Raw genomic sequence first — 27,281 nt, 5'->3', positions numbered from 1 at the left:
TCTTTGTCTTGTCCATTTTTGTCTGAATACACCTTCAGTTTTTTTTACATTAAAAGTGCTATATAAATGCAAGCTGTTATTGGCCCAGAATTTTTTATTTTTATTTATTCATTCACGGGATGTGAGCATCGCTGGCAAGGCCAGCATTTATTGCCCATTCCTAATTGCCCTTGAGAAGGTGGTGGTGAGCCACCTTCTTGAACTGCTGCAGGCTGTTTGGTGAAGGTACTCCCTCAGTGCTGACTTTGTCGTAGCGGTTTGGTACAGCTGAGTGGCTTGCTAGGCCACTTCAAAGGGCAGTTAAGAGTCAACCACATTGCTGTGGGTCTGGAGTCACATAGTCCAGACTGGGTAAGAACGGCAGGTTTCCTTCCCTAAAAGACATTCGTGAACCAGTTGGGTAATTGCTGGAATGGCGCATCTCACAGCGAGATCCATGAACTGGGCTTTTTACCTCACCCTTCAGATCGCACTATACTTATGCCGCAAATGGCTGGAAATGTGAATTGATGATGGCACAGCGATGTCAGCATTGCATCTGTAACCTCATGAATACCGTGCACAATGGTCTATCTCCTTACCAATGAAACAAAAGGATGGAGAAGGGAACAACGGAGAAGAGAATAGGGTGAATTGGAGCCAAATTAGAGGCATAAAGAAAGTGGATTAAGAGAGAGAGACGCAAAGGACATAAGAAAAAATTTAAAAGAACAAGCAGAAGAAAACAATGGCATGTGCCGTTAATGCGCCATGACTTTTGCAGCAATTTCTGGGCCAATGTCTGCTCTCCATACACCTTTTGTGAAGTGTCTTGGAATGTCTTTGTTAAAAATGCTATATAATTGAAAGCTTTTTGTTGTTGATAAGAACATCCTTATACCTGCAAGAAAAACTGAGCAGGTGATCCCTGCAGTTACTTCCTTTAATAACAATATATGTTCTGCAGTCCACCAATATTTAATCCAACATTCTTGGGCTAGATGCTCAAGAAGAAAATTAACCTTATTATTTTAGCCTCAATCTGTGCTTTTTGACTGGCTGAAAACTGTAATCTGCTTATTCCCTGCAGGCCATGAAAGGGAAACCAGCTGTCATCCAACTCACGATACAATATGTACTTGCAGGAAAAACTTCTTCTGCCAGCCTAAAAATTCTTCTGCAACCTGTGAGCCGTGCCTTAGTTGCAAAAAGTAAGTAAGATAAATTTGTACGCGAAGTGTTGATCAACAAACAAGTTATCATGTGTCAGCTTGGCTCCGTTGGTAGCACTCGTGTCTCTTGAGTCAGAAGATTGCAGTCAAGTCCCATTCCAGGACTTGAACGCATAACCTGGGCTGAAGCTTCGGTACAGTAGTGAGGGAATGCTCTACTGTTAATGGTGCTGTCTTTCAAATGAGTCATTAAACTAAGGCCTCTTGCGCATCCCTGACTTTAATCGCTCCACCATTGACGGCCGTGTCTTCAGTTAGCTAGGCCCTAAGCTCTGGAATTCCCTCCCTAAACTTCTCCACCTCTCTACCTCTCTTTCCTCCTTTTAAGACGTTCCTTAAAACCTACCTCTTTGACCAAGCTTTTAATCACCTGTCCTAATATCTCCTTATGTGGCTTGTGTCAAATTTGGTTTGAGAATACACCTGTGAAGCGCCTTGGGACATTTTTCTACATTAAAGGCGCTGTATAAATGCAAGTTGTTGCCTGCTGTTCAGTGGATGTAAAAGATCCCATGCAGTTTTTCCTGAAGAAGAGCAGGGGAGTTCATCCCTTAACTAACAATATCAAAAACAGATTAACTAACAATATCAAAAACAGATTAATTAATCAGTCATCTCATTGTTCTTTCGGGTATCTTGCTGTGTACAAATTGCCATGGTTGCCTACAAAACAACAATGACTACACTTCAGAAGTAATTCATTGGCTGTAAAGTGTGAAATGAAACAGAAATAAGTACCAGTGTAATGCAAGAAATCATTTCATTTTCAGCCTGAAATATCCCATGAAAGCCAAGTGCCATAGAACTGTATTGTGTACCTCTGGATGTGAGGTGGTTTGTGCCTCTCCACTGGAATATGATGCCCAGGTTTTTATACATGGATCTGGAGAGGAGCAGAGAATCAATTGGGTGTAGCGCCAAGCTTCAAGTATCAGTTGCACATGATTATGTTAAATATAACTGAGACCAATTCTGTGTTTAAATTGCATTGAGAACTCTACGCGTATATGTTAAAAGAAAGAACTTGCATTTATATAGCGCCTTTCACAATCTCAACGCGCTTTACAGCCAATTTGAAGTAATTCATTGTAATGTTGGAAAAGTGGCAGCCAATTTATGCACAGCAAGGTCCCACAAATAGTAATGTGATAATGACCAGATCATCTGTTTTAGTGATGTTGGTTGAGGAATAGCCCCTATTCTTCTTCGCAATAATGCAACAGGATCTTTTACATCCACCTGAGAGGGTAGACGTTTCATCTGGTGGATGACCCCTCCGACAGTGCAGCACTCCCACAGTACTGCACTGGAATATCAGCCTGGATTTTGTGCTCAGATCCCTCGAGTGGGACTTGCCTCCGAGTCAGAAGTTTGTGGGTTCAAGAGTGCTACCACTGAGCCACGGCTGACACAGTCGCTCTTTTCTTTCATTTATGTTAGTCTAAAGCCTCAGTGAAGTGGCCATTCACAGCTATCAGTATCTCATTTATACTGCTTTGCTGCGATTTGTAAGATCACATCCAGGCTGTTTAATTTTAAATGCATTGAGAGCATGGGCAGAAACATCTGCACTCTCGATGTCTAACTGATTTTCCACCATCTACCCTGAGTACTTTGCAGATAAGCCAGAACATTACAATGCTATAAAGATTTTTTGAAATTGAGGTGTCTTGCCCTGTGGGAGCGCATATCGCCGGGTATTCAGGTCCCTGCTGCCCAATGAGTTTAGACAGTCGCAACCCAGGTCCCAGTGGGTGCGAGGTACAGCTTAAAACTGCTCGCAATTTGGCAGAGCTTGGTACTAAATTGACAGTCTTGTGACAAGTGATGTTTAAAGTGCGGCAGAAAGTGTTTCTCTGGAGTTAGGATGCTTTGGAGCTGAGTAGGTGGAACTTTGTTCTGACGAAGGGTCCCAGACCTGAAATGTTAACTGTTTCTCTCTCCACGGATGCTGCCTGGCCTGCTGAGTGCTTCCACCATTTTCTGTTGTTATTTTAGGTGGAACTTTGCTTTGCCTCTGATTTATGCTCCCCCTGACCTAGGAGCGCTAAATAGCGGCGCTGAATTTGTTGCTGTCAGTTGGCCGCCCGTATCGGTAAATCGTGGGCGCACTGGCGGTGATTTTCCATCTGGCGGCGCCAACCTCTTGTTTTTTGTTGTTAGCCAGATACAGGAAGTCCTCATCGCCAAGTTACTAGAATCAGTCACACAAAATACTGCATGACTGGAAATCTGAGATACACACAAAGTGCTGGAAACGCTCAGCAAGTCAGGCAGCATCTGTAAAGGAAGGAGAAAACGTTGACATTTCAGGCCTCACCCCTCCACCAGAACTGACTGGCTGAGCACTTCCAGCACTTTCTGTTCTTGTTTACTAGAATCGGTTACTTATGTATTTTATTTCCCTCCCCCAAGATGCAATGAAGAAACTGAAGAGATTGCGCAACACTGTACAAAAACAGAGGACACAGTCTGCACAAAAGGTGTGTCTCTTTACTTTTTACTTTTTTTCTCTGTTGTAGGTAGGACTAATTAAACCAATTCAAAGAAGGAGTGGCTGCAGCCACCAGATTGGCAGACGTTCTGCCTGAAACAATGTTACTACTTTACAGTTTACTGAGTGACAGAATGAAGCAACTGATTAAGTTTATATTATGCAAACTACTATAATGTGTTGCTAAGATTGCTAACTGGCACCATCCTTCGTAGCCATAAAACACAATGAGGAATTTAGATTTAAGTATTAATGACACATTTTGCCGCACAACATTTAAAAAACATTTTCTCCTCTCTTCTAAATGAGCCGATTCCTTGCTGGGGTAGAGTACCAGAGCTGCTGGGCTCCTCTCCAGCACCTCACTCAAATGGCTATTCCTCATGTGTGAGCCTAGACCGTGGCTGTTGGCAGGCTATTCGACTGCTAGGCTTTCACACAGCTGAACCCATATTCTGTTGCACCCCAAATCCAAGCAGGTGCATGTCCAGTAGTGGGCGCTGGACAACGATCGGGGTGGACAACCGTTCCTAGTCGGCTGTCCACAGATGCATCACACAGGTCACCGATGCCCTGTTTGACAAGTCAGCCAATTATATCAACTTTGCCACTGATGAAGCCAATGTTACTGAGCTGGCCTTTGCAGCTCTGGTTGGCTTCCCACGGGTGCAGGGCGCCATCGACTGCACACATGTGGCCATCAGGGCACCCCATCATAACCCAGGAGTCTTTGTCAACTGCAAGGGCTTCCACTCCCTCAGTGGGCAGCTCGTCTGCAACCATAGGAAGATCATCATGCATGTGTGTGCCAAATTCCCTAGCAGCTGCCATGACTCTTTCATCCTGCGCCAGTCCACCCTCCCTCAGCTCTTTGCTCCTCCAAACAGACTTTCCGGCTGGCTGCTTGGAGACAAGGGCTATCCACTGAAGACGTGGCTCATGACACCCTTGAGGAGGCCAAGTACTGAGGCCCAGGAGAGATATAATGAAAGCCACATTTCCACCAGATGTGTCGTAGAGCAGACAATAGGCATGCTGAAAATGCGCTTCAGATGCCTTGACAGATCTGGAGGAGCCCTTCAGTATGCACCAGCCAGGGTCTCCAGAATCGTCGTGGTCTGCTGCACCCTGCACAACATAGTGCAGCAGCGAGGATTAGCGCTGCATGAGGAGCAAGGCTCTGAGTGCACAGCCTCTTAGGATGAGGAGGAGCAGGAGGAGCATCAGCTGGAAGACCAGGAGGAGGAGCAGAAGGAACCTGCGGTCCAGATCCCACCAGCACCTGAGCACATTGCTGCCCGGGAGGCCAGGGATGGCCTCATCATGGCCAGATTTACTTAACTTTACGCATTACACTCATATGGCAGTCACATGCTGCTCCAGGTTCGCACCACCCTATAGCAACACCATAAAGCATCCCTACAATGACCAACCCATTCCTTTCACACTGACCGCCATTGCTGGAGGTAACGTTATGTCTCACCATTTGCTCCAACTCACTAAGCCACTTCCAAAGTTGCACACAAATTTGTCCATGGCTGGAAAGTGGTGAAAAGAAATATTTTTATCTGTGACATTGCAGTAATGGAAACTTTACAGAAACATTTATTAAAACACCCATGTGATTTCCTTTGTGCATCTACTTGTGTTTCATCTTTCTCTGACGCGTGCTTCTATGAGGTGCTACCCTTGTGGCTTCAGCAGAGGTAGAGGTAGCCTGCTCACTTCCCTGCTGCGACTGCGTAGACACTTTTGGCAGACGTCTTCTAGGTTTTGGAGCCTGTGATGGCGCTGCCAAAGTTTGCTCCCCCTGCGACTATGCAGGGGCTGACTTGACCATCGCAATCTGAGGAGCCATCTGGGGCTCTGACTGAGCAGGTGGTTGCGGGGGGAGGGGGGGTGGTGCAACGGGGAAAAGTGTGAGCGCTTTCAGAGGAGCCCCCACTTCCATGTCCCCTCTCGGCATCATCCCTCTCTTGGGGCACCCGCACTTCCATGCTAGCAAGGAGCTGGAAACCCCTTGCTGCACAGCAGTGGGAGCCATGCGGACCCATGTCTACATTGACATCCCTCCTAGACAGCATGTCTGAGCGTCTGCCATCTATTCTCCATAGATTGCCATCTATTCTCCGTAGTTTATCATCTATTCTCCATAGATAGCATATGCTCATGTGAGTGGCGCATTAGCTGCTCCATGCAGGTGGCCATCCTTTCCATGGAAGAGCCTACAGTTGCCATCGCCTGCGACACGGTGGTGCTCATGTTGGAGATGGACTCCTCCATTCTCTGCACATTTGCAGACATCGCAGTCACAAAGCCTCCTGCACTTCTTGCACCTCCAGGATCGCCCTCTTTCTGGATGGACCCCGAGGCTCAGCGTCTGCATGGAGCCGAGCAGAGCTGGGAGCATCCTGCGTCCCTCCTGCGAGGAGTCTCCACTGCTGTCTGTCTCCACCATCTGCTCTTGCTCACTTGTGAGTTGTGAGTCACCAGGTAACAACACTACTTTATCTCGCGTTGCACCCACTGAGGTGTGTGTATCTGTGCTGGTGCTGGGTGCGCTTATGTCTGGTGATGGTGTGCCCTCAGAGGCTGGAGGCTCCTCTGAGGAGTCGTCTTCCTCTTCCTCCTGGACAGTTGGGTGGGGGGCAGAGACTCTTGATGGACCTGTGGGAGAGTAAAGAGATGAGTTAGCTATGTCATATCATGAATGGATACAGATACCATTATGCACATGATGAATATTCACTGGCTGCTGTCATCAGTCCCCATATGAGTGACTGCTGTATGCCATGTAGCTGTATGAGATGTAATTCTGTCACCAGGTTGTTGAGATGCCCCCTCTCTCCGTCTCCCACCTCCAGCTGCTCTGCGACTCCTGACGTTTCCATGGCAACCTCCTCTACTGCTGTTAAGGTGGCCAATGATGGAGTGTCACCTCCGGTTCTCTCCCTATTATTGTGGGCTCTCTTTTCCTGCAAGGAGGGAAAGAAAAGAAGGTAGAGTGAGATTGATGGAATGAGTGTAAGGAACGGATGGGTTAGATCTTGGGTGCCCCTGATGACCACGTGTGCCGGAAATTCATCCAGCTGCAGCTACTAGCAGACCGCATTGAGGCGCTGGAGCTGCGGGTGGATGGGTTGTTGAGCATTCACGATGCTGAGAGGGTCATGGATAGCACGTTTTAGTGAGTTGGTCACACCGCAGGCAAGGGCTGCACAGGAAGAAAGGAAATGGGTGACCACCAGGCGGAGCAATAGAAGCAGGCAGGTAGTGCAGGAGACCCCTGTGACCATTCCCCTCTCAAACAGGTATACCGATTTGGATACTGTTGAGGGGGATGACTCACCAGGGGAAGGCAGCAGCAGCCAACTTCCTGGCACTGGGGGTGCTCCTGCTGCCCAGGAAGGGAGGAAAAAGAGTGGGAGAGCAATAGTGGTAGGGGATTCTATAGTAAGGGGAACAGATAGGCGTTTCTGTGGCCGTAGACGTGAATCCAGGATGGTTTGTTGCCTCCCTGGTGCCAGGGTCAAGGATGTCACTGAGCGGCTGCAGGGCATTCTGGAGGGGGAGGGTGAACAGCCAGAGGTCGTGGTCCACATTGGTACCAACGACATAGATAAAAAGAGGGATGAGGTCCTGCAGCAAGAATTTAGGGAGCTAGGTAGAAGTTTAAAGAGCAGGACCTCAAAGGTTGTAATCTCTGGATTACTCCCGGTGCCACGTGCTAGTGAGTATAGAAATAGGAAGATAGAACAGATGAATGCGTGGCTAAAGGGATGGTGCAGGAGGGAGGGCTTTAGCTTCCTGGATCACTGGGTCTGCTTCTGGGAAAGGTGGGACTTGTACAAGTCGGACGGTTTACACCTGAACCAGAGGGGAACCAATATCCTTGCGGGGAGGTTTGCTAGCACTGCTGGGGGGGGTTTAAACTAACTTGGCAGGGGGATGGGATACAGAGTGGAGCTATAGTAGGGGGTGATTTACAGCCAAATACGGAGGAAAAAACAAGTCAGCTGGGAAGGCAGAGCAAATATGTGAAGGCAAAAGGGAATTTGGCAGGGCTGGAAGGCATTTATTTTAATGCAAGGAGTCTTGCAAATAAGGTGGATGAACTGAAGTTGTTGTTGAACACATGGGAGTACGATATTGTTGCTATCACGGAGACATGGTTGAGGGAGGGTCAGGACTGGCAGCTCAATATTCCGGGGTATAGAATCTTCAGGCGAGACAGAGGGGGGTGTAAAAGGGGAGGGGGTGTTGCAATATTAATTAAGGAGTCAATTACTGCTGTAAGGAGGGACGATATATTAGCGGGTTCCTCTAATGAGGCCATATGGGTAGAACTTAAAAACAAAAAGGGGGCAAGCACTTTGCTGGGAGTGTACTATAGGCCCCCAAACAGTCAGGGGGAGATAGAGGAACAGATATGTAGGCAAATTTCAGAGAAGTGCGAAAATAATAGGGTAATAATAGTGGGGGATTTCAACTTCCCCAATATAAATTGGGATAGTCAGAGTGTGAAAGGCTTAAAGGGTGCAGAATTCCTAAAGTGCATCCAGGAGAGCTTTTTGAGCCAACATGTAGAAAGTCCTACAAGAGAGGGGGCGGTACTGGACCTAATTCTAGGGAATGTAGCCGGGCAAGTGGTGGAAGTGTCGGTAGGAGAGCATTTTGGCGACAGTGACCATAATTCGGTGAGATTTAAGGTGGTCATGGAAAAAGACAAAGACGGCCCGGAAATAAGGGTTCTAAATTGGGGGAAGGCCGATTTTAATATGATAAGGCAGGATCTGGCCAAAGTGGACTGGGAGCAGCTACTTATAGGAAAATCCACATCAAAACAGTGGGAGACTTTCAGAAGGGAAATAGAGAGAGTACAACACCAACATGTTCCTGTAAAGGTCAAGGGCGGGACCAACAAGCAAAGGGAACCTTGGATGACAAGGGATATACAAAAATGCATTAGGAAAAAAAGGGGGGCTTTTGGCAGTTACAAAAGACTAAGGACGGAGGAAGCCCTAGAGGAGTATAAAAAGTGCAGGGGCATACTTAAAAAAGAAATTAGGAGGGCAAGGAGGGGCCATGAAATGACACTGGCGAGCAAAATAAAGGAAAATCCTAAGATGTTTTATAAGTATATTAAGGGCAAGAGGATAACCAGGGAAAGGGTAGGGCCTATTAGGGACCAAAGTGGCAATCTGTGTGTAGAGCCAGATGATGTAGGCAGGGTCTTAAATGAATTTTTTGCATCTGTGTTCACTATGGAGAAAGACGATGTAGACATAGAAATCGGGCAAGGGGACTGTGACATACTTGAACATATTAGCATCGAGAGGGAGGAGGTACTAGCGGTTTTAGCAGGCCAAAAAGTGGATAAATCCCCAGGCCCGGACGAGATGTATCCCAGGCTGTTGTGTGAGGCAAAGGAGGAGATTGCAGGGGCTCTGACACAAATTTTCAGAACCTCTCTGGCCACAGGGGATGTACCAGAGGACTGGAGAACAGCTAACGTAGTACCATTATTCAAGAAGGGTAGCAGGGATAAACCAGGGAATTACAGGCCAGTGAGCCTAACATCTGTGGTAGGGAAATTATTGGAAAAAATTCTGAGGGACAAAATTTGTCTCCACTTGGAGAGGCAAGGATTAATCGGGGATAGTCAGCATGGCTTTGTCAAGGGTAAATCATGTCTGACCAATCTGATTGAATTTTTCGAGGGGGTGACTAGGTGTGTGGATGAGGGAAATGCTGTGGATGTGGTTTACATGGACTTCAGTAAAGCTTTTGACAAAGTCCCGCATAGGAGACTGGTCAAGAAGGTAAGAGCCCATGGGATCCAGGGTGCCTTGGAGCGTTGGATCCTAAACTGGCTGAGTGGCAGGAGGCAGAGGGTGATGGTCGAAGGTTGTTTCTGTGACTGGAAGCCTGTGTCCAGTGGGGTACCTCAGGGATTGGTGCTGGGTCCCTTGCTGTTTGTGATATACATAAATGATTTGGATGAGAATGTAAAAGGTATGATCAGTAAGTTCGCAGATGACACAAAAATTGGTGGGGTGGTAAATTGCGAGGAGGAAAGCCTCAGGCTACAGGACGATATAAACGGGTTGGTCAGATGGGCGGAAAAGTGACAAATGGAATTTAACCCTGAAAAGTGCGAGGTGATGCATTTTGGACGGACAAATAAGGCAAGGGAATACACAATGAGTGGTAGGACCCTAGGAAGTACAGAGGGTCAGAGGGACCTTGGTGTACATGTACATAGATCCCTGAAGGCAGCGGAACAGGTAGATAAGGTGGTTAAAAAGGCATATGGGATACTTGCCTTCATTAGCCGAGGCATAGAATATAAGAGCAGGGAGGTTATGATGGAGCTGTACAAAACGCTGGTGAGGCCACAGCTGGAGTACTGTGTGCAGTTCTGGTCGCCTCACTATAGGAAGGATGTGATTGCTTTGGAGAGGGTGCAGAGAAGATTCACCAGGATGTTACCTGGGATGGAGCGCCTCAGCTATGAAGAAAGACTAAACAGGCTGGGGTTGTTTTCCTTGGAGCAAAGAAGGCTGAGGGGGGACCTGATTGAGGTGTACAAAATGATGAGGGGCATAGATAGGGTAGATAAAGAGGAACTTTTCCCCTTAGTAGTGGGGTCAATAACAAGGGGGCATAGATTCAGGGTAAGGGGCAGGAGATTTAGAGGGGACTTGAGGAGGAACTTTTTCACCCAGAGGGTGGTTGGAACCTGGAACTCACTGCCTGAAAGGGTGGTAGAGGCAGGAACCCTCCCAACATTCAAGAAGCATTTGGATGAGCACTTGAAATGCCATTGCATACAAGGCTATGGACCAAATGCTGGAAAATGGGATTAGACTGGACAGGGATTGATGGACGGCGCAGACACGATGGGCCGAAGGGCCTCTTTCTGTGCTGTAAAACTCTATGACTCTATGACTATGATCTTTAGAGGGTGGCAATGCCAAGTGGCCTCCTTGTGTGGTGTTAGTTGGTATGATTGTATTAGGATGAGGGTGAGTGTGAGGGGTGGTTAGTCAGATGGGAATGTGATAATGTAGATAGAGAGAGAGATGGGTGGATGTGCAAGGTATGTTGGTGTGAGTAATGATGTGCGGGAGTACGCTTGGGAAGGCAGAGTGATGGGAATGTGATGAGAGGCACAGCAGGATGAAGTTGAGTGTGGCTTTGCACTCACCTTTCCTGGTCTAATGAGATCATTGAAACATTTGTGGCACTGCACCCAGGTCCTCCTGATGACATCGCTGCTGTTGACCTCCTGTACAATTTTGAGTCAGGTTCCTTTGGTCTGCTGAGGAGGTCTCTTCCACCCATCGGAAGGGAAGAGGACCTCCCTGTGTGCTGTCACTCCCTCCGCAAGCATATGGAGGGACTCGCCTGAGAACCTGGGTGCAGCCCTCTGCCTCTGTGCAGTCATGTTTGCCACTCTTTGCAGCAGTCCAATGGTGCAGTGTAGTGACTGAACTATCCTAGATGAACCTTCAAATGCAATGTGGCCATGGCTCTTTTAAATATCATGGTTTAAAATGCATCGTCGATGACGTCATCAGACCCGCACCATTTAATATGGCCAGGAAATGCGCATGGCGGCCTTAATAGGCGCCATTAATGAAAAGTCGATCTCGGGAGCGGGATGGAATGAGCAGCGGGGTTGTGACCCGCCACAACGACCGCCCGCACCCAACCTGCTCCGGTACAGAAATTCCGGCCAGATTCTCCTGTTCTCTTAGTACAATAACGTCACCGTGATCTTGTACCATCACCAATGTAACTAACTGTATTGGCTGCCACTCTCAAACCATCATCTTCATTTCTTTTGTCTGTTTTGCAGGAAGCAGTGCATGGGTTCCTGGTGTGGCGCTGGGAGCTGTGTTAATTGTACTTGTACTGGCAGCAATTTTGGGTGTACGTCTGTACCGGAAAGGAGTCCTCCCATGTAAGTTAAAGAAAAAACTATTCCACTCTCGTAAGGATTAACAGCCTAATTGTACCCTTTATAATACTGGCCCAATGTAATGATTTCAAACAAAATGATTTCTATTTTTTTAAATCCATGGATCTGGTAACTGAAGAACTGTTGTTGCTTTAAGCTGTCACTAAGTGATGCAGTGACCCATTTTAAAAGTGCTAGTTCTGGAAAGTAGACTTCTGTTAAGCATTTTTCTTGTTTTGTGACCTAAACAAAATATGGGCCCGGATTTTGCGATCAGCGGCGAAGGAACGTAGCTCGCCGTTCACCTCACTGACTGCTGCCCACAGAGTTTCCATGGGCTTCTCAGTGGGGGTTTCCTCTAATCCGGCATCTTTTCCAGTGCGGCGCCCTCTACAGGGGATCTGTGGGGTATGTGAACAGAAAAAGCAACAGCGAGGCTCTTCAACCAATCAGATTGATTAATTCTCACTGAGACACGCATAGTCCAAACCAGGAAACTTAAAGCAGGAAATATAAATTAGATTTAAGTGATGTACAGAAAGCGAATAAAGATTGGGAAATACAGATGATATTAAGGGAGAGAGATAAAAGAGACATATAAAAACTAAACAAAAATTAATTTTTTTAAAAACTCCAACACTAATAACTTCTGAGGGAATGAGACTCCACGCTTGTAAAAATAATTTTCAGGGCCAGAGAAGGTGTTAAGCAGTAATTATCACTTATCACACCAATAAAAACTCACTTACTCCTGAATGCACCAGCCTTAACTTCTTCTGCCATTTTTAGTGCGGAACTAGTGAGCAAGTATAGCAAATTCACACCGTTGCAGTCATTTCAATGCCGAGTCTTTCACTGAAGAATGCCACAGCACACCCTGTGGAGGAGTGGGGTATATCTGACAGTAACTTCCGGATTTCCGTCTTTAACTGCGCATGTGTGGACACCAGAAGTTGCTGTCCGATTTACACTGTAATAACGGTGAGCGCTGATAGCCTCGCCATTATTATTACCACAAGCTCCAGGCCATGGCTTGTTATGCAGTATTTGAGTATAATTTTCTCTTTCGACTCTCCCTCTCCTTATCCCTACCATCTGACATCTCATTCAACATTCAAAATCCCTGACATTGTTGTTATACAGCAGTGGTATTCAATATTCCCAATTCAGTATTTGGGATCCAAAACAGACCTAGAACAATGACGGCCTTTAAACTTGTAAGAAAATCGAATTGATTTCCTCATGTATTTTCGCTGAATGATTTATTTTCATTGCTCAGCATACATCTGACAGTTATTGAATAAAATGCTTTCAGAAATTCGATTGACCAAAGGAGATATCTATTTATATAAAGGTTCAATTAATAATAAAATCATACTACATACGAACATCCAAAAATGACAGGCAGGAAAAGACCAGTTGGCCCCTCAAGCCTGCCCCACACTCATGTAGCTGGAGCATCATAACTAGCCCCATCCTATTCCACCCCCGCCCTCCCCCTGGTAGCCTGTAATCTCCAGGGAGAGGAAAAAACCTCTGTGCCAAAAAAGGAAAAAAATCTGGAATATTCCTCTACTGACCCTCTCAGGCGATCGAAACCAGTCCAGAAGATCACATTTGCCATGTGTACGTTAACTGGTGAGTCCACTTACCTTCTATATGATGTAATCTCTGCCCCTGCCAAGAACTGGTCCAGCTGCCTTTGGTTTTACAGTAACATTGTGGTTGACTTGTCCTTGAATGTAACTCCATGGCCCGTAATTTCCGATCGGAGGCTTCCTGCGTGCAGATGCCTCCTATCGGGGGAAAAAATCTACTCCCTTACCTGAGGGCTCCCGAGGTCCGGACACTTCCGACCCTGGGCCTCTCCACAGTCGAAATGCGCAGGGCCCAGGTATCCCAGGGGCGCAGGCGATTCGCAAGCGTCCCTGGGATCACGTGGGCCAGGCGAGCCAATGGGAGAAGGGAATCCCCCCATCATACTTTTGACAGATAGACCTGTCAAAAGTATGAATGGGGAATTACTGAAAAAAGACATCACAACATTAAATACATTTTTAAAAAACCATCACATTTTTAAAATGAGTTAAAATTACATTAAATTATTTTAAACAAAAATGTAATTTTTTGAAAAATAATTAAAGATTTTTTACAGGGCTAAAAATAAATTCACTTTTTTTAAAAGTATTTTTAAATTATAAATGAGTGAATCATTTTTTAAACTTTTTTAAAACTCTTATGCTGGTAAAAGCTGGCCTTAGCAGGCTTTTACCAGGCGTAAGATTTTTAAGTGATTTCAGTGGGCGGAGGTTCTGCAGAGAGCGGAACTCTCCACCCACAGAGGCCCTTCTCCAGGACAGGCATGCGATCTGTCAAGAGCATTCTTGACAGATCGGAAATGCCGGTTTTCAGCGCATGCGCTTGGCATGCCTGAAACCGGCATTTCCGAAGTCCCTACGGGTGTGTACACACCTCGTACCCACCCGTAGGCAGCGGAAAATACGGGCCCATATATTCACTCACTGATGTAGATTTTTGTCTTTACCCCCTGGGCTTTGAACATCGCCTGGGCAGAGCATGGAAGGTAAAACTTGATGGGGAGGATTGCACAGTCCTTGCAGAACCCGCCCGATTTTCCTGCCATTAATTTGAATGGAAGGAACCTCAGGCAGGTCCTGCAACCCGCGAGTGATCCTCTCTGCCAGAATTTTCTTTCTGCGCTGCATGTTGGCGATGTTTACCAGGCTGTAAAGACAGCAATCTGCCCCATTCAGTGAATATATAGAGTCGCTGTAGCTCAGTGGTAACATTCTTCCCTTTGAGTCAGAAGGTGATGGATGGGTTCAATCCCACTCCATGAAACGTATCAAAAGCAAGTACAGTAGATGGAGAGTACACAAGTAACACAGTACTAGATTGTGATCAAGTACGATAGAATAGTAATCAACAATATTGAGACTCCAGAGAAAATCTAGGCTGACATTTCAGTGCTATGGAAGTACTGCACTGTCAGAGATGCTGTCTCTCGGATGAGACATTAAATTGAAGCCCTGTTTGCATCAGGTGGACGTAAAAGATCCCATGGCACTTTTCAAACAAAGTGTCCTGGCCAATATTTATACCTCTACCAACATCACTAAAACACATTATATGGTCATTATCACATTGCAGTTTGTGGAATCTTGCTGTGCACAAATTAACTGCTGCATTTCCTACATGACAACAGTGACTGAACTTCAAAAGTATTTCATTGGCTGTAAAGCTCTTTGGGATGTCCTGAGGTTGTGAAAGGCACGATATAAATGCCAGTCTTTCTTTCCTTTCACATTTAAGATCAAGTCAACCACAATGCTACTGTAAACCCAATACAATGTGTATCAGTTTATTATTAATTGAAGCTTCATATAAATGTAATGTGAAGAGAATATCTAATTTTTATATGCTACATTATTGGCGTGGTAGGGTACAGGAAATAGTAAAGATGGGGAGAAAAAAACTGACAGCAATTTCTAGCTCACTTGGTTAATACTTTCAGTGAGGCAAGAGGTTCCTTTTTCCACAGGAACAGTGACCAGTCACTGAGACGTAAGTAAAAGGTGACTGGTCTGATTCTGCCCACGGTACAATAGTAAAAGTGACTGCCGTAATGTCGTTGCCGGCACAAGCTGGAGTACATCTCCCATTGTTACTCACATTTCACAGTCTGAATTGGAGCTAGAGACTTATTGTTCACTGGCAAACAGAGAATATTCCCAGATACTTCTTGAAAAGTAATTTAAGATAATGGTAAATGGCTTTTATATTGTTATCTTTTAGCCATCAATAATCGTGTAACCGGTTTCAGCTTGGTGAATAGTCTACTCATCTGTAACTGGTAAAAGAAATACTTTTGTTTATTTTATTTCAGGCAATAGAAAGCCAAAAGTTGTGGATGTTGAGGTAAATATTAATTAAATTTGATGTAAGTACAGATTATTTAAAACAATGTAACATTTTAATTTGGAAAAACTCCAGATGTCCATGTAACTGGAGTTGGATTTTGAAATCCGAGTTCAGTTGATGCAGCTTTTCAATGAGATGAGAGCTATATCTGAAAATAAAATAGCCTTCTGCGCAAATTTTAAAATGGTGCAATCTGGAAGCTTCAGCACTTCAAACACACGAGCATGTGGTTGGGGTTTCCTGCACACGACAGCCTGTGAATTTCCAGCCGTTAAAGGGTAATGTATAGTTGTAAATATATTCTCTGCGTAACCCAGAATTTGCAGTGTGTGATGTCTATTTTGTTCAGTGTACCTGTTGCCCGTGTGGTTTTTCATAGGACAGTTCTGTCACTCCCAATTTTTTTTGCTACAGTAAACACTAAGGCCTAGAAATGTGGTTGCTTTGTGCCTCCCATTAGCCCTAAGAGGGCGCTAACGGGTCGCAAAGCAACTAGCGCCTGAGCGCGGCGCCGCCAACGCCTCCTGCGAAATTCAGCAGGAGGTTAGTGGCGGCGGTAACCGTTAGCGCCCTGTGGCGCTGCGCCGCTGGCGATGACGTCATAGCTGTGCGTAGCCCCCCCCCGGCCTCGATCTTCGGTAGCGCCCCCTTACCGCCGGGGCAGCACTAATTAAAGGGGAGGTCCCGGGTGGCCTTTTTTTTTTTGCTGGCCGCCTGCCAGCACCTGCCTCCTCTGCCATCCCCGGCCTCCTCTGCAGCCCCCCCCCCCCGCGGAGTGCCGGCTGTGCTGTATGAGCCGGGCACTTCTCTTGAGTCCCGAGCTCTTTTGCCGGCACTCCGATCCTTGGTGGCCCAGCTGGGCCCCGGGTCGTGCTGCGCTAGGCCCCTCCCCTTTAAGAAGGGGAGCGAGGCCTGCAGAGCGTGGCGCTGCGGCACGTATCGCCGCGATATTCACTCAGAATGCCCCAAGAGGGAGGTGGGGCACTTCCAGTAGCACCCTGCTTCCCTCTTGGGGTGCTACCGGTGAATTTCGGCCGCGGGGGTGCAAATTTTTTCTAGCTAAAAGTAGCGCCCTGGTGAAGGTAGCGCCCTAAAGGGGGCGCGACTCAATTTTCCCCCTAAAATTTTCAAAACAATGTCTGACATACCAGGTATTTTAAAACCATTTGCTGTGACCCAGTGGTAGCACTGTCACCTCTGAGTTCGAAGGTTGTGGGTTCAAGTCCCACGCCAGAGACTTGGGCACAAAAATCTTGCCTGACACTTCAGTACAGTACAGCTGTTCCTGTACCTTGGATGTATTTCTTAATTGCTTTGTGTTTTTTCTCCACAGCGATCGGATCTAATGCCAGGTAATTATTTACTGACCAGAAAGGTTGTCATCATATAAATATATTTGTCATCAGCAGAGCCATTTTCCATAATTGCATGTATATGGAATAAATTCAGAATCCAGTTATTGTATATTAAGTCCTTCTGTAGATCTACAGTGCTTTCTTCCTTTCAGCTCTAATCTTGTTGGCACACCTGGGGTCTCCCACTCCATCGCGGGATCTTCTGCCCTTTTTCTAGTCTTCCCTGCTTTGAACCACACACAAAAGTCGTGCTCTAAATGTAGATGTCATTGCTTTATCCAGTGCTGCTGCATTCTATGCCTCCTACCTATCCCAGTATGCCATGTATAGAAACATAGAAGATAGGAGCCGGAGTAGGCCATTCGGCCCCTCGAGCCTGTTCCGCCATTTAATGAGATCTTGGCTGATCATCCAAATTCAGTACCCTGTCCCTGCTTTCTCTCCATATCCCTTGATCCCTTTAGCCTTAAATATATTCAAGAAAGAGTTAGATATATTTCTTAATAAATTGGTCTCAACTGCCTTCTGTGGTAGAGAATTCCACCAGGTTCACCACTCTCTGGGTGAAGAAATTCCTCCTCATCTCAGTCCTAAATGGCTTACCCCTTATCCTTAGACTGTGACCCCTGGTTCTGGACTACCCCGCCATCGGGAACATCCTTCCTGCATCTAGTCTGTCTAGTCCTGTTAGAATTTTATAAGTTTCAATGAGATCCCCTCTCATTCTTCTAAACTCTAACGAATATAAGCCTAATTGACCCAATCTCTCTTCATACGTCATTCCTACCATCCCAGGTATCAGTCTGGTGAATCTTCACTGCACTCCCTCCAAGGCAAGAACATCCTTCCTCAGATAAGGCGACCGAAACTGCACACAATACTCAAGGTGTGGTCTCACCAAGGCCCTGTACAACTGCAGCAAGACATCCTTGCTCCTGTACTCAAATACATGATACCTTCACGTAGCTCATCCATTATACACCATTCATCCCTATCCTTCTGTCTGTGCCTATGTAAATTTAATTGCCTTTCACTTGTACGCAACTGAAAATCATAAAAGTAGCTACTTGTTACATCTTATCTCCATGTAAGAAGCTGACATTGACTTCTATTCTCCTCCTATAATGAGGTGCAGATTGCATTGCAGTCGTACCAGGGTGACAATATTACATTCCTGGAGTGCGTTGTGACACTTACTCCTGTAGGAATAGCTACCTTATGCCTGTAAAAGAAGGTTGGATCGAAGCCTTTTAGGATATTATCCTTAAAGCAGAGAGATCATTCAATCCAAATAGAAGCCGTGGCTAATTTAAAAATAAAAGTTTCTAATTCCATGCTTTTTTTTTTAATGCTTTTGGGGAAAACAATCTGTTGGGAGTTGGTAATTCCACTCCGTAGGTCAGAGTAGAGTAAATGGCCACTAATAGCCAATGTTGTTTATCAATATTCTATCACACTTGGATCACTGTTTAGTACTTGTGTACGCTCCAACCACTTGCTTTTGATAAGTGCCTTTGATGTCAGTTTAAAGTAAAATTAGGTGGCTTATCTGATCCCGTCAGTTGCCTGCCAGGGTGGGGGAGGGGCGACGGGTGGGGTCGGAGGTTAGGTTAAAATGAGCCCCTCTGTCTTTCTCAATTACAACTTCCTTTACAACTCTCTGCTGAGATTGTCTTTCAGAACTTGGCCATTAATGAAGGTCGGTGTGGTTAACTAGTTGTCTTGTTTGAGCCATTAAGTTTGAAACCTGAATATTAACTTGAAAAGAAGCATTTTGTATAGTTGCAGGCACTAATTGAGATGTAAATATAAATGGGAAGCAATGTAAGTGACCTTGCAAATGAAGGTATATTTTGAGTTTTTTATAACTAGGTGTTACTATCTTGAGATTTAACTGCTTTTATTTGTATTTCAGTCAAAACCCAGACTGAACCACAGGTAAGCAATCATTTGCTATTGTACAAGTGCAGGTTATATATAAGTAGTGGCTATGTTAAAAAGCTGGCTCTTGGGTAGCTCCTAGCAGTTAGTCAAAGCAACAGTGATTGAAGGTCCTCTGCCTGACTGCAGGGATGAGCAAGGAGAGGTTGAAAGAGAAAAACAGTCTAAAAATATTGATTTGAATTGATATCACATTGCTAGATGGCACATCACCACATTCTCAGGGCAACTAGAGATGGGCAACGAATGCGGCTTTGCCAGCGATGCCCACATCCCCAGAATTAATTAAAAAAAATACTAGTGCCGCTGGCTTCATAAATGCTTTGTAATGGGCAGATTCCCTGATCCAACATTCCCGGCGAGGAGTGTGGCCCACAGGGAGCACTGGTCAGGAAATTCGCAGGCCTGAGGCCTTGATATCCTGTCCATGTGAATGAATGGATGAAAAGTCAGGGGCTGTGAGCCTGCGATTTCCCAACCAGTGCTCCCTGTGAGCTCCTCACTGGGAGTGCTTGATCGGGAAAGTCGGTCCTCATGTGTATGTAACCAGTAAATCTATTGTGTGAAATATTGTCACAGCAACCTTATGATAGACCAATATTCACATTTGTTAATGGTAAAAACCCAAGACCCCTCACTAGCAAACTTTAAATGGTATTATGTCTGTAGTGTACACCGTGTGGGCCTTTCCCATGATTTACTGCGTTATTTTCCCCTACACCTGCAGTAAGGAATCTGTGCAAGGCATACACTGTCTTTCTGCAGCGTGCTTAGATCCTGCAGTGCTTCTGAAAACCACAAGAACCACTGGAAATTCCCCTCACACTTCAACAATATGATTGTAACATTTTGTAATGCTTGCTTATATTCTGTGAAATGAGTAATATGTATCTGGGACCAGTTTGAGGGGTAGAACTGAATCTTGAGACTTGGGATGCTTTCATAGGACTCCACCTGACTCCCTCGATTTGAAGTTTCAGCACTGCACCTCACTCCCAGTTATTGTTCTGTACCTAAGGATAGCTCACATTCTAATTATTTTCCTTTTAATTCTTGCAGGTACCAGATGTTGTACCAGGTACTGTATACAGCTAAATACAACTTGTGCATGTAATTTTTTTTTGTAATTCCATTCCGGACACAACTTAGGCTATATTCTTTGTATCCTTCTAAACTATCACAAAGAGACATACAGGACTGGAAAGGACTATTGCAAGATATAATTTGTTTGATTCAGTTGTGCAGTTGTAGTGGTTTAGTGTTTGGTGTGTTTTGTTGGTCCATTTGCCTCGGGTATTGTGAACTCCTGTATGTTTTATGCACAGACGGTGGACTTGATACTAAGACTATTTCCACTGGACCAGAGAAGATTTAACAGAGGTTTAATATTACCAATTACTGCTGTCGTTGAAGGAATAGTCCTGGTGGGTGGCTGAACAGCCTATCGAAGAGCTGCAGGGTTAACAGACAAACCGCTACCTGTATCTGCTACTAAGGCTGATCCAGCTGCAACAATGCAGGAGTCTGGGCCAGCTATTTTCAGAGACAGTTACAGTCACTTAAGCAGGGCTGCAGAATGACACAGAACTGCTGCTGACATAAATTCCAACCAGTATGCATGCCACTACTGGAGGGAATCTCACCATGCCACCTAACCTATAGAACCATAGTTTACAGCAGAGAAGAAGGTCATTCAGCCCATCACATCCACGCCAACTCTCTGCCAAAGCAATCTAAAGTGAATCCCATTGTCCTGCTCTTTCTCCATAGTCCTGTATTCTCCTCTTCAAATATTTCTTTGCTCCTGCCTTAAAAATACAAGGTCTCTGCTTCAGCTACTCCCCGTGCCAAAGCATTTTATGGTCCAACATAACAACAGAAAATGCTGGAAAAACTCAGCAGGCCAGGCAACATCCATGGAGAGAAAATAGAGTCAACGTTTTGGGTGAAAACCCTTTGTCAAGACTAAAGAAGCACAGGAAATGAAATAGATTAAGAGGCCAGGCTGGGAGAGAACAAAAGAGAAGAGCCATTAAGAGGTATTCAAAACGAGACGAGATGGTGATAGGACTAGTGGAGACAAAAGACGGCTCTAGATTAGGTGTGAAATGCGCTGGCAGAATGGGAGACAGCTGCCATGTGGGAGAGAGAAAAAAAAGAGGGTGGGGGGAAAGGCCAAAACACAGGTGTGGATAAAAAATATAAGTAAAAATGTAATAGGGGCCGAGGTTATGACCTGAAATTGTTGAACTCGATATTGAGTCCGGAAGGTTGTAAAGTGCCTAATCGGAAGAGGAGGTGCTGTTCCTCGAGTTTACGGTGAGCCTCCGTGGAACAAAGCAAGAGGCCGAGGACGGTGAGGTCCGAGTGGGAATGGGGCGGTGAATTAAAATGACAGGCGACCGGAAGCTCGGGGTCACCCTTAAGGACTGAACGGAGGTGTCCCAACAGCTCCCTGCATAAATACAAGAAGAAAATACTGCAGATGCTGGAAATCTGAAATAAAAACAGACAATGCTGGAGATACTCAGCAGGTCAGGCAGCATCTGTGAAGAGAGAAACAGAGTTAACGTTTCAGGTCGATGACCTTTCGTCAGAATGTTAACTCTGTTTCTCTCTTCACAGATGCTGCCTGACCTGCTGATTATCTCCAGCATTTTCTGTTTTTATTTTATATTAGCTCCATGCATAAAGAAGTTTCTCCTAAACTCTCTCGTCACCATTTGATTATTTTAAATTGCAGACTTTTTGTCACTGACTTCCCCAACCAGAGGAAATAGTCTTTCTTTGTCGTGTACCGCTGCTACAGCCTTGGGATTTAATGCAGCCTTAGTAAGGTCTGCACCCCAAAACAACTCCAAAGGAGCACTTAGCATTCCGGACTGTTGCCCAGTACTGGCTGGCCCATTATTTAAAAAAAATAATTAAATTCATTCACGAGATGTTGGCGTTGCTGGCAAGGCCCATCCCTAATTGTCCTGGAGCAGGTGGTGGTGAGCCGCCTTCTTGAACCGCTGCAGTCCGTGTGGTGAAGGTACTCCCACCGTGAAGTTAGGGAAGGTGTTCCAGGATTTTGACCCAGCGACGATGAAGGAACGGCGATATACTTCCAAGTCAGGATGGTGTGTGACTTGGAGGGGAACTTGGAGGTGCTGGTGTTCCCATGCGCCTGCTGCCCTTGTCCTTCTAGGTGGAAGAGATCGCGGGTTTGGGAGGTGCTGACGAAGGAGTCTTGGCGAGTTGCTGCAGTGTATCTTGTAGATGGTACAGACTGCAGCCAAGGTGCGCTGGTGGTAGAGGGAGTGAATGTTTAAGGTGGTGGATGGGGTGCTGATCAAGTGGGCTGCTTTGTCCTGGATGGTGTCGAGCTTCTTGAGTGTTACACTCATCCAGACAAGTTTCTAGTCAATGGTGATGCCCAGGATGTTCATTGATGAAGCAGCTGAACATGGTTGGGCCTTGGACACTGCCCTGAGGAACTCCTGCAGCGATGTCCTGGGGCTGAGATGATTGGCCTCCAACAACCACAATCATCTTCGTTTGTGCTAGGTATGACACCAGTCAGTGGAGAGTTTTCCCCCTGATTCCCATTGACTTCAATTTTACTAGGGCTCCTTGATGCCACACTCGGTCAAATGCTGCCTTGATGTCAAGGGCAGTCACTCTCACCTCGCCTCTGGAATTCAGCTCCTTTGTCCATGTTTGGACCAAGGCTGTAATGAGGTCTGGAGCTGAGTGATCCTGGCAGAACCCAAACTGAGCATCGGTGAGCTGGTTATCGGTGAGTAAGTGCCACTTGATAGCACTGTTGATGACAACTTTCATCATTTTGCTGATGATTGAGAGTTGGCTGATCGGACAGTAATTGGATTTGTTCTGCTTTTTGCGGACAGGGCATACCTGGACAATTTTCCACTTTGTCGAGTAGATGCCAGTGTTGTAGCTATACTGAAACAGCTTGGCTAGAACTGTGACTTTATCTGGGGCTCAAATCTTCAACACTACAGCTGGGATATTGTCGAGGTCCATAGCCTTTGCTGTATCCTGTGCACTCAACTGTTTCTTGATATCATGTGGAGTGAATCGAATTCCACATTCAGGAAGTGGCCAAAATGGATCATCCACTCGGCACTTCTGGCTGAAGATGGTTGCGAACACTTTAGCCTTGTCTTTTGCACTCACGTGCTGGGCTCTGCCATCATTGAGGATGGGGATATTCATGGAGCCTCCTCCTCCCGTTAGTTGTTTAATGGTCCACCACCATTCATGACTGGATGTGGCAGGACTGCAGAGCTTTGATCTGATCTGTTGGTTGTAGGATCGCTTAGCTCTGTCTATAGCACGCTGCTTCCACTGTTTAGCATGCATGTTGTCCTGTTGTAGCTTCACCAGGTTGGCCCCTCAATTGCACGCCATTCTGCAAATTTATTAACGTCGTCTTGTGTTTTGTTGCAATCTTCCTCAGTATTGGCTATACCTCCCAAATTTGTCGGCAAATTTTAAAATTTTACCTCTGATTCCCAATTCCAAATCGTTTATGTAATTGTTGAACAGTGGTCCCAGCACCGATCCCTGTGGAACACCAGTTCCCAACATTGCCAGTTTGAGTAGCTACCCTTAACCCTTACTCTGTCTCTTCACTGCTGCTGTTTTCACCTTTGGTGGAATCTAAACTGTGAGCCGTGGCATTTCATAGTGTGGGGGGTGGGGAGGGGAGTGGTTTCTTTCTTGAACAGTGGTACAAATGTTATTCTGAATATAAAGAATATATACTCAGTGGGCTTTTAATTGTTACCTTCCTCCCCCTCTGACTTACCATTGCATAAGTGACACCTTTGTTTCTTTCTTGAGCAGACATTAATCTTTCTGAGGAGCATCTGCATTTGTTTGTGGAGGAAATTGAACCGAGAATATATCACGAGCTTGGGATAAAATTAGGATTGACTGAACCTAAACTGCAACAGTCAGAAGCTGATCACCGTGACGATATAAAACGACACGGTTATGATATACTGTATTCCTGGCTCCAGGGTCACGGAAGGAAAGGAGCATTTCCTCAACTGATTGACGTACTCAGAAAGGCAGGATACATCGCTACAGCTGAAAACATTATGAAAAAAATGAGTGTTACAGAAGAGTATATAACTGGTACTACCAAACTGGACGGGAGTGAAAATGGCAAAGCAGCAGATTCGGAGCCTGTGCCTTAGATGCTTTCCTTCTAGTCTGGTACTCGCAGACCACCTGCGTTGTTCAGTGATTTCAGGGTTTGGTATTATTTACAAGGCATCATGTCTCGGCTTAATATCTGTCTCGCATAGTTCTGTGATCAATGACAGGCTGACCTACTACCCCAGGTACAACAAGATAAAGTAAATTAAAAATCAGGGTTCCAGCAAAGATTGACTAACAGTTTAAGGAGGAGATATTACAGTCATAGATCTAAGAAGTTGTTCTTATTGTCTGGTTAATGAAACCTTTACTTAAAAACCTCTCTAGGCAGGTGGTGGAACTCATGTTGCCATGTTACCATTTTGTCCACTGAAAACGCTGGAAAGATGGAAGCTCATTCCATTTGGGTGATGATCATTTTGTGGGTTAACATTAGAAGAATGTCTTAGATTCATCCTGGGAGGGCCGATGTGGAGAAATTCTCACGCTTTAAGTTTATCGTGCAAAAAAATAGGCATTGAATCACAAACACCGACCTCTATATTTAACGATAGTATGTTAATCAAATGGGTAACAATGTGTTAGTTTGTCCATTCTTGGTATGGGTTTATCTTCGCCATATCTAGCTTATATGTTCCAACAAAAACTCTTTCTCCCAAAGGACCTATAATGTTGGCTCTCCGTCTCTTTTGTGCAAAATGTGCATTTCTGGGACCAAATAAGTGAAAAGGGAAGCCATCGCCTGTTTAAGATGGGAGCATTCAAATGATGAAATGGCCCTGTAATGCCTTGCATGCCATTTTCTGGACTCAATATTGGCTGGACACTTGGGGTGAAGGAAAGCCAATCGAAACTGGATGTTGGGGGTTGCTAGGCTGCATCTTAAATCCAAAACTGTTTAAACAGGAAGCCAGCAACTTCACCTTTTATGCTGAAAAGATCTTTGGTGAAGTATGGCTGATTCTCCGGGGCCATTATGCTGCGCTGTGTAGGTCTATCGGATTTGCTGACAGAAATAGCAGCTACCAGGAGGAAAGATCCAATGCCTCCTTTACACTGCTGCAGATTAGCGCACATATTCCGCCCCTACTTTGAGCGAGTGCCAAACCTGAGGCCCACTCCTATCCAGTGCTCACCGGCATGACTCATATCAATTGAACCCAGAAATACCGTGGGGCTCATGTTTAACTTGTGCTGCTGACTTACTCTGGGGCGATTGAGGGTGGGAGAAATATGGGCCCCCATGCGTTTTGGGGAAGAATATACTTCGAGTTACAGGTGTTGCAAAGTTCATAAAAGCATTTTTCCCCTTCCTGTTTACTGATTAGCCCATCCTAAGCTTATATCAAAGAATGTAACGGAACTTGGGTAATTAACTCTTTGTGCATATGTGCCAAAACAAAACAGCAATCTTATCCTGCCTCCCCTCTTTTTAGCATCTTTTTTTAAAAGACTTTTTTTTTAAAGTTTGGATAACTTAAGCTACTTGGCCGATTAGTTCTTGGTGCCAATTTTTTTTAAAACAGTGATTGTTATGGGATTTTGTCATGATTCAAAATGTGAATATCAATATTATCAACAACCTGTGCTAAATTAAATGTGCTGAAAAAATACACGAATGTCTTTGTGCAGGTGAGAAATATTACATTATATCCAACGACACCCAAAGCACGTATAGTAAATAGTAAAGCATAGTATGTACAGACGTATCCTCAATATGTAAAGCCCAAGATTCTTGTCTGATTGGCGTAAAAGACTGATGTAAATCTTCTGCCAATTCTACAGCAGTAAAGAAGGAAGTGCATCAGGTTAACTGCTGAACAGTATCTGGCTCTTGAACCCTACACAATGAGTGTAGCAACACAGAACTCAACTGAAATGAAGGCATGTGTATAAAGTGTACTACGTCGGGGTGGATTTTTGTCTTTAGCGCCTGGGCGGAGCAGAGAGAGGAACGTTGGGGCAGGGAGGATCACAGGCACGTAACGCTGCTCTCCCCGTTCTCATCCTGTTTCAGTGAATTGAAGGAAAATCGAGCGAGCTTTGTTAAGAGCTTGCAGTGTTCCCCTCCAATCTTTCTTCTCTGCACTCCAGTCGGGTGATCATTTATGCACAGGTTACAGATGAAAATCTGGCCTGCCATCTTTTTAAAACGGGTATTTGTAGATTTGGGAAAACAAATACTAGGGCCTAGAAATTCACTGGCGCCCCTCGCCAAGGCGCCGGAAGTACCGCCCCGGAAGGAGTCGCGAACACCCGCCGGAAATTCAGTTTCAGCGCCCCAGACGAAAGCGCAGCGCTACTCTAGGCGCCCCGCATCCCTCTTGGGGCGTTGCAACTGAAAATCGCAGCGCAACGTGCTGCAGCGGCACGGCGCACTGCGGTACTGCAGGCCTTCCTCCCCTTCTTAAAGGGGAGGGGCCTGCTGCAGCGTGATTGGCAATCGTGAGTGCCGGCAAAAGAGCCCGGCACCGAAGAGAAGTGCCGGGCTCTTGGGACACAACCGGCACAATGCGGGGTGGGGGGGAGGCGCGAAGAGGTGCTGGCAGGCGGCCAGCAAAAAAAAATGGCCGCCATGCACCTCCGCGCCTCTACCGTCGCAGGTAGGCCCCCCTGAATCGGTCGCAAATTGCGACCGGCGTTAAAGCAGGGGGCGCTACCAAATTTCGCGATCGGGGCAGTAGCGGGGTGCTGCGCACACCGATGACGCCGCCATTAGCGTCCCGCTAAATTTAGCGGGAGGCGTGGCCACTGGCGCTAAACCCACTAAGTGCCCTCTTTGGGCGCTAACAGGTGGCGCAGCCCACTGAATTTCTAGGCCTAGGAATTCTATTTGCCATTACAAAGGGAGCAACAAATTGATTTTCTTTCTGCTGTAATTAATTATAATTAAAGGGCTTCTCTGTATTTATCCCACTTTAGAGGGATCGATGTACTGGCACATTCGTTTGCAGATTTCTTTTTCAAACAACATGATCCCATTGCCTTGCATCACTAGGACAGTCATTCTTTGAAAACCGTTAAGTACTGAACTGCACAGAGGAAGTCTGCCAGTAGGATTATTTGCACAATATGGAGAATAAAGAACAAAAGGATTTAAAAAAAATCTTAACTTGCATCTGTAAATATTCAGCAGTGATGATTTTTAAGTGCAACGGAATTATCGATGGACTGGATTTTACCAACCTCGGCGGGTCTGT

At 45.7% G+C, this 27,281-nt stretch overlaps 1 protein-coding gene across 5 annotated transcripts in view; it reads left to right on the top strand.

Annotated features, from left to right (window-relative positions):
- LOC147113632 (tumor necrosis factor receptor superfamily member 6-like) overlaps window positions 1-25,696 on the top strand; it is a 42,449-nt gene extending 16,753 nt beyond the window's left edge. For 4 of the 5 annotated variants that reach the window (XM_085994854.1, XM_085994852.1, XM_085994853.1 and 1 more), the window contains exons 4-11: window positions 1,070-1,190; window positions 3,627-3,694; window positions 11,570-11,674; window positions 15,579-15,610; window positions 16,947-16,965; window positions 18,884-18,906; window positions 19,969-19,987; window positions 23,764-25,696. In XM_085994854.1, the coding sequence (XP_085850980.1) occupies window positions 1,070-1,190; window positions 3,627-3,694; window positions 11,570-11,674; window positions 15,579-15,610; window positions 16,947-16,965; window positions 18,884-18,906; window positions 19,969-19,987; window positions 23,764-24,119 (743 nt within the window). In that variant the 3' untranslated portion in view covers window positions 24,120-25,696. The remainder of the gene's footprint in view (window positions 1-1,069; window positions 1,191-3,626; window positions 3,695-11,569; window positions 11,675-15,578; window positions 15,611-16,946; window positions 16,966-18,883; window positions 18,907-19,968; window positions 19,988-23,763) is intronic. The other variant, XM_085994856.1, reaches the window with a different exon arrangement.
- Window positions 25,697-27,281: the final 1,585 nt, after the last annotated feature.

Source organism: Somniosus microcephalus, chromosome 8 (genome assembly GCF_052327205.1).
Source record: "Somniosus microcephalus isolate GS21.2 chromosome 8, FLI_Smic_1.0, whole genome shotgun sequence".
Taxonomy (NCBI): Eukaryota; Metazoa; Chordata; class Chondrichthyes; order Squaliformes; family Somniosidae; genus Somniosus; species Somniosus microcephalus.
The sequence above is the reverse complement of the archived record's forward strand: the minus strand, read 5'-3'. Positions and strand labels throughout refer to the sequence as shown.